We start from the raw sequence: 20,231 nt of genomic DNA on the forward strand, positions 1-20,231 counted from the left end.
GAGCAATATGTGCAGGACATAAGAAATTGGATGCTAATTAACTTCCTTCTGCTTAATCCAGATAAGACAGAAGTTGCAGTCATAGGACCGCATACAGCCAGGAGTAAAATTTTAGATCACACCGTAACTTTTTCTGTTCCATCAAGTGCAACAGTAAAAGACCTTGGTGTGATTATAGATTCCAGTCTTTCATTTGAAGCTCATGTATATAATATTACCAGGATAGCATTCTTTCACCTCAGAAATATTGCCAAGATAATAAATACAGTGGTGTGAAAAACTATTTGCCCCCTTCCTGATTTCTTATTCTTTTGCATGTTTGTCATACTTAAATGTTTCTGCTCATCAAAAACCGTTAACTATTAGTCAAAGATAACATAATTGAACACAAAATGCAGTTTTTAAATGAATGTTTACCTTATTAAGGGAGAAAAAAAACTCCAAATCTACATGGCCCTGTGTGAAAAAGTGATTGCCCCCCTTGTTAAAAAATAACTTAACTGTGGTTTATCACACCTGAGTTCAATTTCTGTAGTCACCCCCAGGCCTGATTACTGCCACACCTGTTTCAATCAAGAAATCACTTAAATAGGAGCTACCTGACACAGAGAAGTAGACCAAAAGCACCTCAAAAGCTAGACATCATGCCAAGATCCAAAGAAATTCAGAAACAAATGAGAACAAAAGTAATTGAGATCTATCAGTCTGGTAAAGGTTATAAAGCCATTTCTAAAGCTTTGGGACTCCAGTGAACCACAGTGAGAGCCATTATCCACAAATGGCTAAAACATGTAACAGTGGTGAACCTTCCCAGGAGTGGCCGGCCGACCAAAATTACCCCAAGAGCACAGAGACAACTCATTCGAGAGGCCACAAAAGACCCCAGGACAACATCTAAAGAACTGCAGGCCTCACTTGCCTCAATTAAGGTCAGTGTTCACGATTCCACCATAAGAAAGAGACTGGGCAAAAACGGCCTGCATGGCAGATTTCCAAGGCGCAAACCACTTTTAAGCAAAAAGAACATTAAGGCTTGTCTCAATTTTGCTAAAAAACAGCTCAATGATTGCCAAGACTTTTGGGAAAATACCTTGTGGACCGACGAGACAAAAGTTGAACTTTTTGGAAGGTGCGTGTCCCGTTACATCTGGCGTAAAATTAACACAGCATTTCAGAAAAAGAACATCATACCAACAGTAAAATATGGGGGTGGTAGTGTGATGGTCTGGGGTTGTTTTGCTGCTTCAGGACCTGGAAGGCTTGCTGTGATAGATGGAACCATGAATTCTACTGTCTACCAAAAAATCCTGAAGGAGAATGTCCGGCCATCTGTTCGTCAACTCAAGCTGAAGCGATCTTGGGTGCTGCAGCAGGACAATGACCCAAAACACACCAGCAAATCCACCTCTGAATGGCTGAAGAAAAACAAAATGAAGACTTTGAAGTGGCCTAGTCAAAGTCCTGACCTGAATCCTATTGAGATGTTGTGGCATGACCTTAAAAAGGCGGTTCATGCTAGAAAACCCTCAGATAAAGCTGAATTACAACAATTCTGCAAAGATGAGTGGGCCAAAATTCCTCCAGAGCGCTGTAAAAGACTCGCTGCAAGTTATCGCAAACGCTTGATTGCAGTTATTGCTGCTAAGGGTGGCCCAACCAGTTATTAGGTTCAGGGGGCAATTACTTTTTTACACAGGACCATGTAGGTTTGGATTTTTTTCTCCTTAAATAATAAAAACTATCATTTAAAAACTGCATTTTGTGTTTACTTGTGTTATCCTTGACTAATAGTTAAATGTGTTTGATGATCAGAAACATTTTGTGTGACAAACATGCAAAAGAATAAGAAATCAGGAAGGGGGCAAATAGTTTTTCACACCACTGTATATTGTCGCTAAACGATGCAAAAAAACTAATTCATGCTTTTATCACCTCTAGGTTGGACTATTGTAACGCCTTACTGTCTGGTTGTTCAACTAGATGCATGAACAAGCTAGTCCAGAATGCAGCAGCAGCAAGAGTCCTCACTAGAACCAGAAGATACGAGCACATCACACCTATCTCATCTTTACTGTATTGGCTCCCTGTAAAATTTGGCATTAATTTTAAAATACTACTCTTGACATATAAAGCATTAAATGGTCTCGCGCCGCAGTACCTGAGCGAACTGCTAGTGCCTTACGATCCGCCACGCCTACTTCGATCAAAGGATGCAGGCTGCCTGTCAGTACCGCGTATTATGAAAAATACAGCTGGGGGCAGAGCTTTCTCTTACAAAGCCGCAAAATTATGAAATACTCTTCCAAATAGGGTTCAGGACTCAGACACAGTCTCAGTGTTTAAGTCCAGGCTAAAAACCTATTTATTTAGCCAAGCATTTTTATAAATAGATAGCAGATCTGGGGGACTCATGGACGTAGAGTATTATGGTGAACTGGTATGTTTGGATGCTGTCTTCCTCACTCTCATTGATCACTCAGGTTTGTTGACAGTGACAGGTCGTGAGTCAACAGGTTTGTTGACTCACGACCCAATCAGAAACCGTGGATTACTGCGGAAGTGCGTGCACTTCTAAGGACCAGAGACTCTGCCTCCAAAGCGGGAGACAAGGTGGCCCTCAGAACAGCAAGGGCCAAACTTTCTCGGGCCATCAGAGAGGCAAAGCGCGCACACGCCCAGAGAATCCACAATTACTTCAGGGACAGCGGCGACACACGGCGCATGTGGCAGGGTTTACAAGCCATCACTCACTACAGAACGACATCAACTGCCTGTGACAGTGACGGCTCCCTTCCAGATGCGCTGAATAACTTCTATGCTCGTTTTGACAGGCAGAACGACGTGGCGGCGAGAAAGACCACCCCTTCTCTGAACGACCAGGTGCTGTGTCTCACTACAGCTGAGGTGAGGAAAACTCTACGCAGAGTCAACCCATGTAAAGCTGCTGGACCAGACAACATCCCAGGCAGAGTGCTCAGAGAATGTGCTGAACAGCTGGCAGATGTTCTCACCGACATCTTTAACATCTCTCTGAGCAGCGCCGTCGTTCCCACGTGCTTCAAGGCCACCACCATCGTCCCCATGCCCAAGAAGTCTACTGTGTCCTGTCTCAATGACTACCGTCCCGTTGCACTCACACCCACCATCATGAAGTGCTTTGAGCGGCTCGTCATGAGACACATCAAGACCCTGCTGCCCTCCTCACTGGACCCACTGCAGTTTGCGTATCGTCCTAACCGCTCAACGGACGATGCCATTTCCACTACACTACATCTTGCCCTCACACACTTGGACAAGAAAGACACATATGTTCGAATGCTGTACATAGATTTCAGCTCAGCATTCAACACTATCATCCCCCAACAACTGATTGGGAAGCTGAACCTGTTGGGCCTGAACACCTCCCTTTGCAACTGGATCCTGGACTTTCTGACCGGTAGGCCTCAGTCAGTACGGATCGGAACCTGCACCTCCAGCACCACCACACTGAGCACTGGGGCCCCACAAGGCTGCGTGCTCAGTCCCCTGCTGTTCACACTGCTGACTCACAACTGTGTAGCAACACACATTTCAAACCACATCATCAAGTTCGCTGATGACATGACTGTGGTGGGTCTCATTAGCAAGAATGACGAGTCAGCGTACAAAGAGGAAATGCAGAGGCTAACGGACTGGTGTAAAGACAACAACCTGTCTCTGAATGTTGACAAGACAAAGGAGATGGTTGTTGACTTTAGGAGGACACGAGGCGACCATTCTCCGCTGAGCATCAACGGCTCCTCTGTGGGAATCGTCGAAAACATCAAATTCCTGGGTGTCCACCTAGAGAAGGACCTCAGCTGGTCCCTCAACACCAGCTCCCTACACAAGAAAGCCCAACAGCGTCTCTTCTTTCTGAGAAGACTGAGAAAGGCCCAGCTTCCACCACCGATCCTGACCACCTTCTATAGAGGAACTATCAAGAGCATTCTGAGCGGCTGCATCACTGTCTGGTTTGGGAATTGTGCCATATCGGATCGCAAAACCCTACAGCGGATAGTGAGGACAGCGGAGAAGATCATCGGGGTCTCTCTCCCCTCTATTGAAGACATCTACACCACACGCTGCATCCGCAAAGCCACCAGCATTGTGGCTGATCGGACTCACCCCTCTCACACACACTTCACACTCCTGCCATCTGGAAAAAGGTACCGAAGCATTCGGGCACACACATCCAGACTGTGCAACAGCTTTTTTCCACAAGCCATCCGTCTCCTCAACAAAAAGGGACTGGACTGATAAACACACACACACACACACACACACACACACAGACACACTAACACAAACATTATCACACAGCTTAACTCAACTACCTCAAAATAGTGGGACTGGACTGACTAATCAACACAAGTGCAGACACGCTGACCTACACCACCAAATTATCGTACACACCAACCTGTAAATGCTTCACTGTTTATCTTTTTGCACAATGATCATTACTGGACTAATTTTTGCACTAATTCCTCAATTCTTGCTGCTGTTTTTAAAGAATGTTTACGTTTACCCACTACCTCAACACCATATTTTATGTTCTGTAACTGTTACGTTTACGTTTACCCACTACCTCAACACCATATTTTATGTTCTGTAACTGTTACGTTTACCCACTACCTCAACACCATATTTTTATGTTCTGTTATGTCGTGGTTGCGCACTGTCACTTTGTTGTTGCTCTTGTTTGCACATTTGCACGTGCACTTTATGTTGTCTGTTAAAATAGTTATACTTAGCTAGTTAGTTTTTGTTAATTTATGTTGTAATTTATGGTAGGTCTCTCTGTCCTGTCTATGCTAGCCAGTTAACTAGGCCTCTTGGTTAGCTAGTTTAGTGTCTCTGTTAATTTATGTTGCATGTAGCACCTTGGTCCTGGAGGAACGTTGTTTCGTTTCACTGTGTACTAACTGTATATGGTTGTAATGACAATAAAGCCTACTTGAACTTGAACTTGAGGTGATTGGTTGCTTTACATCTCAGGAAGCCCTTATGTTTGTGTTTCCTTCTGGCTCTCCCTTTTAGTTATGCTGTCATAGTTAGTCCTGCCGGAGTCTCTGATTGCGCTCTACAGTTAATATACATTTACATTATACATTGTGTGACTGTGACCAGACCTAACTGTTCTCCCCCTTTCTCTTTCCCCTCTCCCCTTCTCTTCCTCTTTCCCTCTCTCTGTCGAGCTACACATGTCGTTCCTGAGCTGCCAGTGATCCAGACTCCCTCTGCCCTCCGAACCTGTCTGACTCATCCTGGTGCCCCGCTTCTGGTTGAAGATCTCGTCACATGGATGCCCCGTGTGTCTCTCTGGGATGCCTCTGGTGTCTGGGGATGATTCTCTCTACCTAGAAGATGGTTCTGGCCTTGATTGGTGTTGGCAACTGCTTCTCTGGGGACTTGACAGTTCGATAGTTCAGGACTGGAAATTCCTACAAGTCTACCCGAGTCTTTAATAACTACCTGGACTCCATATTAACATCAATTAACATCAGCAATTATATGCCTGCCACCTAACACACTGTATAAATGCAGATCATTTACTGCTTTCTGTTTCACCCAAACACCTGTTTCACCAAAGACCTGTTGAGTCTGGTTCCTCTCAAGGTTTCTTCCTATTACCATCTCAGGGAGTTTTTCCTTGCCACTGTCGCCCTCGGCTTGCTTATCAGGGACAAACTGACCATTTCGATTCATACACATTCACATTTCATACAAACTTAAATAATTCTTTTTAATGGGGAAAGCTGCTTTGCGGCAATGACAATTGCTAAAAGCGCTATACAAATAAAATTGAATTGACTTCTAACCATGTGCAAATTCGCCTGAGCCTGCTGCCTTTCCTGAACACCATAGAATGACTTAATATCCTCTCACTGCATCTTGTTCTTCAAAAGTAGCTCTTTTGGTCTGTGTTACCATAAATGTTCCTTCATGAGTTGAACACAATAGTATAATACTGTAATGAACATGGATTCCCTTCCTTTTGATGTACATTCTCTCAAGCTGCTCCAACAAAAGAACAAGCCCTGCAGAGTCGTTCCTAAGCTTTAAAAATAAGCACAATAGCACGTTCAAAGTATTACTTTAAGCCTCCTTGGTCATATTTGCCAGCAGAATTTCTTGCCTTTTTCCACTGTAGTGAATCCTCTTAAAGGCAATGCCCATATTACTGCCCTGTTGATCAGAATTTCCCACATATGCTAATGTATCCTCGATCAGAATATGTGCACATGATTAAATTTGCATATTTAGGAGATTTTGTGACAGAGAAAAAAGCAAAAATTGTTCTAAAACACATGAGAATATCACACTTACAATACAGTATTGTTCTGCAATAGAAAGTGCATAAAACCTACTATGCTGGCATATAAAGTCAACAGTGCATCACTCGTGTGTAATTTTATATCTTTAATAAAAAAAATAAAACAACAGGATTCTTTTTTTAAAATAATCACTGCATTTGTGTCTCATAAATGTGATTCAGATTTATCAGTAATTTATGTACCAGCATTGGAATTAACCGTAATTCTGTTTAATAAAGAAAAGCAGTGAATAATAAAAGAAAATTAACAAAATATACAAATGTCATTGCTCTTCATTTATTTCAAGAATAAAACCCAAAATTGCACTGAAAAGCAAAATCATAATTGCTTTTGTTCTTATGGTTGCTTTGTCTCAACCAGCAAGGCATAGCTATTTAAAAATGACAGACAGATTGCAATGCATTCTATTTTATACTCATTAGTAGATGGAAATCACAGTCCTGGACCGTAAACTGAATGTTTACTTGCTGACATAAAAAGGTGTTAATATAAGAAAATAAGTAATGTTATTCACTTCACCTGTACGTGGTTTTAATATTATGTCTGATTGTTATATAATTTCCATTTTTTGAAGTGCACATCTGAGTCATATGGAGAAGTGCAAAAAGTGAAATGAAAATCGATGTAGTGGCACTTCCATAGAGAAACTACTGAGGGAAAAGTGTTTTCTTTATGGTCTCTGTTTATATATTTTTATGGCATTTGAGCTTACCACAAAATAATAATTGATAAACAATGTATTTCTGGATTTAACTTTAAAATACAAATCAAAAATCCCAGTTTGACTTGAACGTCCCTCACAGACAATAATAATAATTTAAAAAAATTAAAATTTTTTAAAACATAATAAAAACATGGGAACTATACTAAAATATACAGTCTGCAAGATTTACACACTTGATCAGCATTAAGTATTAAAACTGATTTTACAGTAGCTTCATTTACATTTAAATTAATTGATATATGCAAGTATGATAATGTTTAGCACAGTAATTAAAATACAAACATTAGTAAACTGGCATCTGGCACATCTTCATGTCATGACAGCATGGCTTTTATGGAACATCACTGGACAACTAAACAGAGAAACAAAAACAATGTACTAATTGAGCATTTACTGTATACAGACCGGGTTGTATCAAACATATTGTTTAAAACATCTATTATGTGTAAACTTGAGTTAGTAATGTACTGTAAGTACATCAAATAATAAGCACCACATGATGTCTGCACAAACCGATAAAACTGATGAAAAATACTTACAGTCTCATAGTCATTGACATAAGTATATTTCTGTTCTCTGTAATAGTGTCTTTTTTGCATGAAAGTCAGAGATATGCAGTCACACACCACATTCACCTGGGAAAGCAGAAAGGTCAGACTTCCAATATCAACTTTAGAACTGAATTAGGCTTCTACAATGGTTTAAGGAAACAAGTACATATAGAATATAAAAAATATACAGACTACACAAGTGACCTATGGAGCACTTACTGTACATTGGGCCTTAAACTGTGTCGCTCTGCAATTACACTACCAAACCACTAGTTGGCGGTGAGGTTTCTATGCCACGTTAAGTGTTTTAAGGTAAACTACAATCACTGGTGAATGATAGAACAATGGGGCTAATAGATGTTGAACAACAACCGTTCCCTTTCAGGGGTAGCCACAGCGAATTATCTTTGCTCTGCATCCTCTTCTCTCACACTAACTAACTTCATTGGTATCCAAAACCATCACCTCTTTGGTCTCCCTTTAGACTTCCTGCCTCGCAGTTCCATCCTCAGCATTCTTCTAATGATGTTTTCACAATCTCTCCTCTGAACATGTCCAAACCACCACAATCTGGCCTCTCTGACCTTATCTCCAAAACATTTAACATGGGTTGTCCAGAACCATAAATCAACGTTAATTTAGGCATTAAAGACTCTGCAAACATGAAAAATGGTTTTTTAGTTTAATACTTATGGCCTTGCTACAGAGCCCTGTGGCTCAATTCTCCCCACAGTGAAGCATGGTGGTAGTGGCATCAGAGAATTAGCTTTAGCCCCTTGGTTACTTTACTGCTTCATGCCCTCTCTACTTTGTCCCTACTGGATTTTGGAATTGCAAAGTAAGATTTTATTTTTTTTAGATTCAAGCTTCTTACTCTTTTTTTCTCAATTTTTAAAAAATTGTCACTCATCCCATTTTCACTTCCTCCTTTAAGATTGCTTCTATAATTCTTAAATCCAAACCTCAGCACTTACCAGGCCAAGGAGTGCCAAGCCAGCCCCGATATTAAGCAGTGTTGGGATAATGTTGAATTTCCCTGCCTGCACAGGTAAAAAATAAAATAAAATATATATATTTTAAAATCTTTTTTCAGTGATTATTTTATTAGAGCTAAGAGAAAAGCTCACAGTTCCAAAGACCATAACATCAAAACGGATGCCGTATCCTTTGATTAAAGTCCTGATCTCCTGGCCATCTGCGTTTTTGTAATATTTTGCAAATCTGTAATTTATGACATAAACATCAAAAGAGAAACATTACACAAAATACAGTTAATGAACAATAAATCACAATGATGCATTTCTGTAACTCTATTATAGCAAACCTAAAGTTGTATCCTGGGGCAATGTTGTCAGGGTCCTTATCATCCAACCTGCGGAATGCATATTGTGGAACACATGATTTCTCAGACAAGTCCAGGTCACAGTTCCAGCTGATCTGCACTCCCATCACACCCCCCTGAGGACCATGTTTAATCAATGTGAATGTCCACAGGTATTACATGCATATAGACATTTATGCATTTATATGTTTCCTTAATTTACTAATACAATATATATACAGTGGAGCCTCGGATTATGAGTAATGTGGTTTACGAGTGTTCCGCAAAACGAGCAAAGATTTTTAATAAATTTTGACTTGGAAAACAAACAAGTCTTGGTTTACGAGCACCGAGTATCATGTATCACGCATGCACTTTTTGTTTTGACGCCGAGCGTCACATGATCCTGATGAATGATGAATCCTGGTTTGACCCCTTGTAGTTACCAAAATATATATATCCTGTATTAGCTCTCTGACCTGAACTGCCATGGTCTGGAAATCCTCATTGGCTTCAGATACAATGTCTCCAAGTCTAAAGATTGGGCAGTCTGGATCTGTTTTACGGTTAAACACACATGCCGACAAGTAGGTACTGTTTATTTGGGGCAGTAGGTTTCGTCTGTAAAAAAAAAAAAAAAAAAAAAACACACACACAAATAAAGAGGCCAGTAGATTTTCCCAGTGACTAAAAGTATGATGAATATGGTCAATGTAACTTTGCAATATTAAAGTGTTTTTTATATAAAGTGACCGCTTACTTGGAGAAATTGAATTTGGGGTATCGAATGCTGTTTTTTATTAAGACAGTGAAGTTTTCTGCTTCTGCTAGCATTGCAGGGCTATGGGACAAAAAAAGAAATAGTGTCTCAAACATGACCTCTTCTAATGCTAGACCACATTGACATAAATGTATCTGTTTCTTCCAAAAATGTTTAAGTCCATCAGTCAATAATCAAAAATCTTTCCTGAGACAAATACAAAAATTTGTAAATTCCCTCTAATTAAGCAATTACACATTAATTAAGTAACTTAATTAATTCACTTAATTAATTAGCTTAGACCCAACGTAAACACACTACAATCAAATAATAAAATGTGATTTCTTCTAAAACAGATCTAGATGTGTCACAGCTTTTACAATTACAGCATTTTGGCAGACACACTTATCCAGAGCGACTTACTTTTTATTATTAGTATTATTATACAACTGAGCTTATTTTATTATACAACAATAGCTTTATTATGTTACCTAAAGTTAATAATCAATAAAAAAAAACAATACATCTAAGTTGATCAAGAAAAATTATATTTTACTTTGGGGGACTGTTGTCTTTCTCCACAGGACACCAGGCAAACACCTCACACGTCTTCTCTGTCTCTGAGAAGTTCACACACCTGCCTGTCTGCACACCTTAAAGTCATAAGAACAATCATTGTATAGACTGCATGAATTAACACAATTCATTAAAAAACTGTTACAACAAGACTAAAACACAAACTGTCCATTTTTTTCAACAGATAAAAAACTGAAGTTTTAATCTGTAACTGTTGTTCTGTAAGTGAGTGAAGGGTGTCAGGGTGGATTACTTCAGAAACATATTCCTGTTTGTTTATTTTCTTCTAGGGTGCAGATAGCCAAGTTGTCTACTTATGACCAAGAACCCTTGTGGGTAAAATGTGAAAAAACTCACCCTATTGCCATCCTTATCGACCCAGAATCATCCAGGACCATGGGTACATACTTAGACTTGTGTCTTTCTACCAACACCACCAGGGGTTTATTTGAAACTGGTGAAGAAATTGTCATTTAAGTAGTCTGTGCGCTCTATGTTGCCATTTACAGTATATGTCAGCAACTCACAATTCTCTTAGTATTCCCAGGAGTTACCTACACATAGTGTGAATTGATACACACTGATCAGCCATAACATTACAAGGCAAAATATTATATCACAAATTTTGTGTAGGTTCCTCTTGTCCCACCTGGGCAGCTCCGGCCCCTCAGGGCATGACACTAGAAATCCACTGGGTGTGATTTGATGTCTGACACCAGGACATTGTGTCGCCTGAGGTTTGTACTTTTTTGTTCAGCGCATCACATGGGTGCTCGATCGGATTGAATCTGGGGAGTTTAAAGGCCGGGTCAGTCACCTAGGTCACCTCTTTTGCCTGTTATGTGTATGTAACATGCTGGTAATGTTATGTTTAATCCGTGTATGTATAATGGAAAAAGTCACTAAACCTATGTTAAATTAGATAATTTCTTTTACTAAATGAGCACTACTAAAGTACTAAATTTACTAAACATTTCATTAGAAAAATTTGTATTGTGCCCCCTAAAGCACACACAATTTGCAAACTTTAATGATCTGCCAGCTTGTAGTTACTTCCACCTTGCACTTGAGAGACTTCACCAGACACAGGGCTGGCCTGGGAACATTTACATTTTATGCATGACCACAGCAGGGTGGTATTGGTGTCTCAGTGCCATGTGGAAGGCCCAGGTTCAATTTCCACTCAATGCCCAAACCTCAGCCATGGAAGGCAGTGCCAGTCCCAAGCAACGTTAGCGTCAGGAAGGACTTGGGGAGTAAAACCTGTGCCAAGTTGTATGCGATGGTCCAGATGGTCCACTGTGGCAACCCCTAAATGGGAGCACTTAATGCTGCCACTGTGTACTGACCAATAATGCTTGCAATACATTTCAGCTGGCTGTAACGATGTCCATCGGAAACTTTATCTGTATCTTTTGATGATTCAGCTGGCATGCTGCACAAACTTCAAATCCCATTGACCATTGTTTCGCATAAAGGTCAGAAATATTCCACATCCTCGAGGACATTTATAACTACTTCATGTACAACAGGAAGCCCTCAACTAGTCACTGGTGGGCAAATAATGCTGCCACAGGCACATTTAAGGAAGCCCATAAAGGTAAGGGACACTGGGATTTCCCAAAAAGGAAAGTGACTCTGCATAAAACACTGTTCACAGTGAAATATATGAGATTTATGCCAGCCAAGTTTCAATCCCTCATCTTCGATTTCGGTGCATAATGTAGGGTCAGCTAGTTAGTTGGATTAATTTTATTGCCACATAAGATTGCTGAGTCTAGATATGAGGCAACCTACCTGAGGCACAGATCAAAACACTGCCTCCAGAGACTTGTACAGTGGGTACTATGTATGATAGCTGCATTGCTTTCTGTGGTTCCCTTCTTACCCTGACGCACACATCACTCTGGCAATGTCTTACTAGCGTCCCTGTTAATGCAACATCCCCAAGAGAAAGAACAAGACGAGTGATTTTCTGTCTGGACTTTACCATTTCGCCGACTGTCATGAAATCCTCTCTTACAGTCTTGATCTGAGACACATAATGTTTCATTTCCAGGATTCTACAAAAGAAAATATGTTGAATTATTTCATTTAATAAAACATACAGATAAAGTTAAATAAAACTTAATCTGCTTCGTGACAATGTGCAAGAAAATGCATACAGTATCTACTGTAATTTGCAATGCAAAATATATCATTTGAAATCTCCTGGATTTCATGTTCTTCCATTGCTTTTAAATGGCCTTATTCTTAAACCACCTCTAATTTAATCACGCATTATATTTTAAAATGTCCTTTCATTTATTTTTTGCTCTAGATTTTTCATTTATTTTTTGTTCTACTATCCTATTTGTTTGTTAGCATTTTTGTTTTTCATTCCTGAACTCTTATGGCTGCTGATACTCTGTGCTGTTTCTCTTCGGCATCAATACACACGTGACATGGACTCCTAAATACATGCCAGAAAGCAAGGCTCATATCCCACATCAGCCATTACCCCTCTGAATCGTCCAAGTACCAGAAATTTTATGTTTTTGTTATGCTAGAGTGTTAAAGTAGTAAAGGCAAATGGAATCAATAATTAAGACACATTGCATCCTCGGGGAAGAAAAAGAAAACGTCCTTTCCTTCATCCCAATCTTAATCTGTTACATGGTCAGCCATTTGATTATGGCGTATGGCTATGTTCCGTTCCATCCTATATTTTAATGATGACAATTCTATTGTTATTATAGTGAGTGCAGGCTTTCATTGTACAATCCGACAGGACGTGGAATCAGGAGGAATCATGTGTGGGAGTTTAATCCATAAATAAAAGCACAGTATTTACTCATGCAATTTGGCAAATCTGCTTATCCAGGGCAGTGAAATATAGAAGTCAAAGGACATTATATTTTATGCAGTTTACAGAATTGAGCATTTGGGGAATAAAGTGCTCAGCAAGAGCAATTACGACGTGCTTGAATTTGTAGAAGTGGTTTGCGTACTACTCCATCCATGGTATAGGAATAGAAGTAGTCTGTAAAACGAAGCCTTTTGTGTGTCAATATGACTGGAAGTATGTAAAATAATTAAAATAAGTGTCTCATGACCTTCCGATCAGCAGTCCAATACCACTGCCCAGTATCACTGAGCTACGACCCTGCATAAGTAGCATATAAGCCAAGGCAGCAAGTGGCACAGTACAAACACTTTGTTAGAGAACTTTTTTCATATAGCTGTACTTGATTCTTCATCACTGTATGTGATTAATATGATGAATTGTTCCTTCTACTCACTAAAATTTTTTGTATGAAAAACCTGTACTTTTACTCACAACATTTGAAATAGAGGCATGATGAACACACAAAAGTGCATTTTTTAATTTTCTAGTAATTTTCTAATCTAAACATAAGCATATACACTACCACCATATCATGACTGAGCTACACCCGTACACATGTGGGAAGGACAGGAACAACACAATTCCACCAATTCTTTAGCCAACCAAAGTGATTGACGGTCACCCAGGCAACAGACCCCACCCACTTTGTCTTTGACCAGCGAATTCTTCTCTCAAACAGATGTTAAAGTATGATTAACAGCTAACATACTGAGCGAGAGAGCTGCAAACTCTTGGTTTGTGTTTCAAGCCGATAACAATGGTTTAACAATAACGTAAATAAGATTATAATTATAATGTTTTGGCACAACCTTTATCTGTATTGTATTCTGTATGCTCGCAGTATGCCCATGTTTAATTGTATAGACAACTTGCATTATACTGTACATGGTAGCAATGATAGCATTTAGCTAGCTAAGCTACAGAAGTATAAAAGAAACAATGCTACACACCATCCGTTTAATTAATGTTCAATCTTTACCCTATCAACATCTGCAACTTTAATTGTGTTCAAAATCCTTAATAACTGTTTATCAGTAACTCGGTCAGATAAATATCTAGAAAAATCTGGTTTATTGTGGAGTATTTGTACTTAAATTTCATTTTAGAACACATACTTAGTACTTCTACCTAAGTAAGAATTTGAAGTGCTACTTCTATTTTTTGGCAAATACAGTACTTGTACTTTTACTTCAATATCGAGTTTGTATACTGCCACCAATGCATACGGGTAGAAGTACCTTAAGAAAGCCTACTGCGTGTCAATGTTAAATAATTTTTAAACACGTCCAAAGGGCCGCATTTAACTTTATGTTTTGGAGGAAGCCAGAGGACCTCAGAGGAAACCCACATGAACATGGGGAGAGCATTCACATAAACTCTACACAGGTACGTAACTCAAGGCCGAGATAAAAGTGATAACTCTGGTGCTGTCAGGTGACAACACTACTCAGTGCATCATCAAGTCACTACTGTGTAGTCTTCATATACATAGATTTTTTTCCTAAAAAAATAAGCTAATGATTTAAACTATTTAGAATTGTGTAAAATCAGTGTGAGCCGCTAGCATACAAGCAACCTCTACCCATAAAGTTCCACATCCTGTTAGCTAAGAAATAAGTAGAGAAGCATGCACGGTATAGACTGCTTTTTGGTCACCCTGTGGTTAACCTTGCTTAAAGACAAAAAACAATAAATGCAGAAACATAACTGAATGTTAAGTGAAAACTCTATATTCTACTGAAATGTATAATCACAAGAATCACAAGGTGTATACAAGAGATCAGGAATTAAACCCACCTCAGGACACTGTGACTGTGTCTGGTTTGGTGTAATGTTCAGGTTTGTCAACACAAAAAAGGAATTTTCCTCCTGACACAAAAACACACACATACTGTCAGAAATGAGTTTAAACATGCCTCTTTAAAGATACAAAATTTTGATTGTTATTGGCACGCACTGTTTTACAAGCAGAATGCATGAAAATGAACCAAATGAAATCACTTTCACATCAGATTACACTAGATGCATAATTTAGAACTTATTAATCTTTAATGAATTATTTAGTTATTCAAGCTTTTTGATTGTGAAAACTTAAAAGTAGAAATTGTGATTCACTTGATATTAAATGTGATGTCTCATATTTATGAAAACGTTGCTGTGCCAGAGAGAAATCATACAAAGAAAAAAATATATATTTTCATTTGTGACATATAGAAAACACATCCCAAAAAAACATGGAATAAATGCAGAACTTGTGTCAGAAGTGAATGTAAGTGACTGTTGCTGTTTACTTGGATTTGTACATTGCCAAGTCATGCTACATTGAAAGGGAACTTCTGTCCAATCCCAGGCCTAAGCTGGATGCGTTGAACACTACAGTATATATCTCAGACTGTCAAAAGAAATTAGAGCTCAGAGGAGGGATTGCGGGTTAGGTTATCCTAATATTAAATCTTTTTTATCCTTCTTAAACTTAAGGACTAATTATTTATTCTTCTATACCGCTGGAGCCTATCTCAGGACACTTTGGGCATGAGGCGGTGTACACATTGTTAATAAGTATACAGCATGTGAAAAAACAATCCTCAAAATTATTTGGTCCAAAGGTGTACAGAATGCTGCTGTAGTATGTGTGGCTTAGGATTAGCTCCCTTTAAAGAACCAAAAATGTATTCATTTTGTTGAGATTATTTAAATAAATAAAATCAATTAACATTGTATTTGCCATATTCACATTGGTTTTATATAACCAGTTTATTATGTCTACATATATAAACAATATAACCTTGGTACATCCCTCTTCTTGGTGATAAACAAGCTAAAAAGGAAAAACTATACAAAGCTAGTAATTTATTACTTAAACTCCGCTCCTGTCAACCACTTCTCTTTTAAAGCAGGTTTGGGGAAGTTTCTAATGGAGAGTGAAAACAGTAATGGAACACGGGACTAGTTTAACTGTAACCCAGTTGGTTTTGCTAGGTTCTGATTGCTCTCCACGGTACCTTCCTTTTAAGAACAATGGACTACCTGAGGGGGCACAACGTAGTCGGCCACGTCCCAAATCCGTAGGCCCAAGTCCGTTGTGTTGATCAGTGCCAGGCCTTTTACTTTGGTAGTGACTGAGCTGAGGATGGAGTCTGTGTCCTGGTAGCCTTTCTTCAGAACACATACATATCTGTACAGTGATATTTATTGCAGCAGGCAGAAATATAAATTAGTTTACTACAAAAAACACACAAATAAAACAAATCCAAACAGTTACATTGCCTTACATCACATCAGCTTACATTCTGGATGAATGGGCAGACAGACAGACAGACAGATTGACTGACTGACAGACAGACAGACAGATATTACACATTGGTGGAAGATGACGAGAGATCAGGAAAGCCCTTTAATGAGCTCAAACCCCCAAGTCAGTGCAGTCCTTTCTCATAAATACAGTTTACAAAATGTCATGAGACCTGTCATGAGTCATTGAGACCAATGTCATTACACCAGCTGTTTCTTTTAGTGAAAATAAAGCGCTTAATACATACTCTATGAACCTATGGTCTACTTTATAAAACAATCATGCCATTGCTGTTTTAATTGGAAAACCTAACTGTCTATATAAAACACTGCACAGTGCATATGGCATTAACTACCATAGTTATGCACACAAATGATTAACAATAGTGACAGACAGCTTTCAGTGGATTGTGATTTACAGAGATAGAAAAATCTTCTTTTGTAATAAATATTGTATTGTATTAAATAATGTCCCAAATCGTTAAATAGATTTATTAGCCTTAGAGTAGGGTTTTTGTCACTTTGATTTAGAAAAAGTTACTTTTTTAATGAATAGAAACAAAAAAATGATATCAAAAAGATGCTTTTGAATACATTAAAACAATGTTTGTCTACATTAATGAATTTAAATAAATAGCTTAGTAGCTATGAAATTTTAAGGGGTTGAATAGAAAACCTTATTTACGTTGCTAAAACACTAAATTAAACTAGATAACATAATGATCAAACTTTTAATATTTATATTCAACTGAAGATGGAAAGTTTTTCAAGTCACATGAAAAAAAAAAGATGTTCTATTCTTACCTGCTGCTCATTTGGAGACCTACTCCCATGTGACTTGTAAAAACCTTCCATCTCCAGTACAGGTCTCTGTTCAGTTCTACAGTTGAGTTCTCTGAAAGCGAAGCCTCTCAGGCACATTAACACTGTGTTCATAACATTTTTTATGTCTGCCAGTTTCCAACAAAAAGCAGCAGTATTGTCAAATAATTACCAGATAAATGTTTGACATTTATTGGCCCCCACACAGTTTATTCCACTGTCCAGCCTCACACTGTCGGTGTGCTGTTTATATTGCTAATCAATGGAAGTTTAAAGTTATATGATGTTTTCTGGTTACATTTTTCAGATTGTACCTGTACATAAAAAATATTTTATACGGTAAACAGCATGTGTGATCAAGAAGACTCATTTAAGGACTGATTGTGAACAAGCCAAATATGTGTGTTAAGCATCTATGGGGGCTGAGCCTATAAATACACTAAAATAATAAAGATGTACACTTACCCTACAATATACGCTATAACCAGAGCCTGGCTCAGGCGGTAAATCGCGCCCACTTTGTTACTCTGAATCACCAGAACCTTAGCGGTGGAGTAGTCCAGGAAACACCTGAGAGCTGAACTACACGCCATGCTCTTCTGCTTAGAAACCAGGAGAATTCAACAAAAGTCCTCTTGTCGTGACAGGCACACACACACACACACACACACACACACGAATTCTCTTCTTCTCACTGTCGTGATAAAGTCACATGTTTGGTGACTAATTAACATAGAAAGCCCTGACAATCCCAGCACCGAGTCATCCCGCTGAATGATTAAACCGGGACAGAGAACTTCCTGTGTTACTTTCGGTTTCGACGACGAGGGAAAACATGTTAAGGAAGAAATTGTGACATATATATAATTATGGCGCTTTCAGTTTGTTTGTAGTACATAAATATATCAGGATTTTTTTTAAATTCCATGAAGCTCGGCGAAATGAATGGAGACGCCATTTCTCCATTTCTCGCCACGTTATCCTTTAGCTCGTGTTGAACTGCTAGTGAAGTGGCAAATTGTCGCCGATAGATGGCGGTATTTAGTTGTTACTACAAACAAGGAGCATTCATTTATTCATCTTCTATACCGCTTAGTTCTGTACACATGGTGGCAGGGGGCCTGGAGCCTATCCCAGGAGACTGTGGGCATGAGGGGGGTACAACCTAACCAGGGTGCCAATCCATCACAATACAGGCAATTTATGAACATCAATTAGCCTAACCTGCCTTCCTGTGAGAGGAAACCCAAGAAGCACTGGGATGACGAGCAAACTCCATGCACACAGACCCGAAGAGGGAATCGAACCCTGACCCTGCAAACGGTGCTAACCACTAGGCCACCGTACCACCAAGCAAGTAGCCTTTATCCACAAAATGGGAACATTCCTGAACTTGTTTTAAAATTAAATTATCCACAATACAAGTAAGATTTTAATATTAATACATTATTAATACTTTGTTTACTTTTCTTTAGCAGTTTCAAGAGCATCCCCTCACCTTATAGGCAAAGAATGAGAGTGAGGGTTGTTCACAGCAAATCTTCAAGCAGGAAAAAGTCCATGTTGACCAGGTTTTGACCCCTTGCTTTAAAATGAACCAGTATTGTATTTACCGTAGAAATTGGTGTTTCAAGGATCCGAGCCATTGGCCTCTGGGACTGTCAACGCTCTAAGGACTGATGATTAAAAAAATATTTTTTTCATTTTTACTTCTAGATATGCTTAAAAATCTAAGAGGATTTAAAGAAACAGTAAACATAAGTTAAAATGGTAGTCAATGGCTACTAATAATCTATCATAAAAATACAGTGTTTAATTTTAATAATAACTATCACATTTAAACAACTTGTACAACATTGTACAACTGTAACTAAAGTTTAATACAATCTGTTAACTGAAATTATGATATATGTCAGAGCATCAAAACCATTAATTGAAACGATAAAGCTGTCGTTATTGAGCCTCTCTAATCATAGTGTATAAGAATATTCGAATAATAACTAAGTGTTTGAATAAAAACATTATGCCTTATATTGTGCAGGCTCTATATCTATGCATCTATACTGATGTATTCTGTATAGATAGTCACAGGATACAGCAGGATGGAGTCATTGCAGGGCACACATACTCCTGGACTGAACCTGGAGGTGCAAGGCGACAGTGCTAACCACTAAGCCACTGTGCCGCCCCTACAATTCCACTCCCCTTCTCCGTAACCTTCTCGATTAACCGTACTTTGCATATCCTCCTTTCACTTCCTAATCTGAAGTTATTTTAGGATACGGCATTTTTAATAAGGACACTGGTATAAGTATGCAGTTTCATGCACTATTCATGCAAGTTAAAAATATTCTGCTGATTTCCTGTGCTTCTGATGCACTACAATCTACAGAGTTTACAGTAAACAGCAATTATATGGGCAGACATGTACATGGCATGGGCGGATGGATTTAAGCCGACAGGAAGGCTACATTATCTTAAATAAACACTCTTCACAACTATGGTTAATGAACATGCATCTCTAAATGCTTAGCACATAAAATATGAAGAACTTTACAAAAGCAGAAGAGCACACAGGGTTCAATTCCTGTTAACCTATAACACAAAGTGAAGGCTAAGGGCACAGTACATTTGTAAAGATGCTTATATGACTGGCTGATTGCTTAACTGCATCAGCAGAGGGACATGCATTCTTGGTACAGTAGCCAGTAAATGTAAGCGCTTTAACTCTTGAAGTCTTATTAGTTTATTAACTGCAAACTACAGTAATTACAGGAATGATAGGCTTTAATCATTAACAACCAAGTAAATCACAAGCGCATGGCCCAATTCACTGTTGAGCAGAAGCTTTGCAGCAACTAGGGTCCATGCTTGCTGCTATAATTGGTGAATCTGTCAGTATAAAAAGGCTTTAATCGTAGTAAATAATTCAAATAGTCCATT

The 20,231-nt window shown here is 38.8% G+C and overlaps 1 protein-coding gene across 1 annotated transcript; it reads right to left on the reverse strand.

Annotated features, from left to right (window-relative positions):
- Positions 1-6,610: 6,610 nt before the first annotated feature.
- Positions 6,611-18,061, reverse strand: p2rx4a (purinergic receptor P2X, ligand-gated ion channel, 4a). The gene is made up of 12 exons (XM_053479143.1): positions 17,754-18,061; positions 16,203-16,350; positions 14,973-15,044; positions 12,279-12,351; positions 10,269-10,365; positions 9,713-9,793; positions 9,432-9,573; positions 8,956-9,089; positions 8,759-8,852; positions 8,606-8,671; positions 7,620-7,715; positions 6,611-7,432 (listed from the first exon to the last, which is right to left on the reverse strand). Exons 1-12 carry the CDS (start codon positions 17,879-17,881, stop codon positions 7,412-7,414), a joined length of 1,152 nt encoding a protein of 383 aa, XP_053335118.1. The 5' UTR covers positions 17,882-18,061; the 3' UTR covers positions 6,611-7,411.
- Between the last annotated feature and the right edge of the window lie 2,170 nt (positions 18,062-20,231).

The sequence above is a fragment of the Clarias gariepinus genome, chromosome 19 (genome assembly GCF_024256425.1).
Source record: "Clarias gariepinus isolate MV-2021 ecotype Netherlands chromosome 19, CGAR_prim_01v2, whole genome shotgun sequence".
NCBI lineage: Eukaryota > Metazoa > Chordata > Actinopteri > Siluriformes > Clariidae > Clarias > Clarias gariepinus.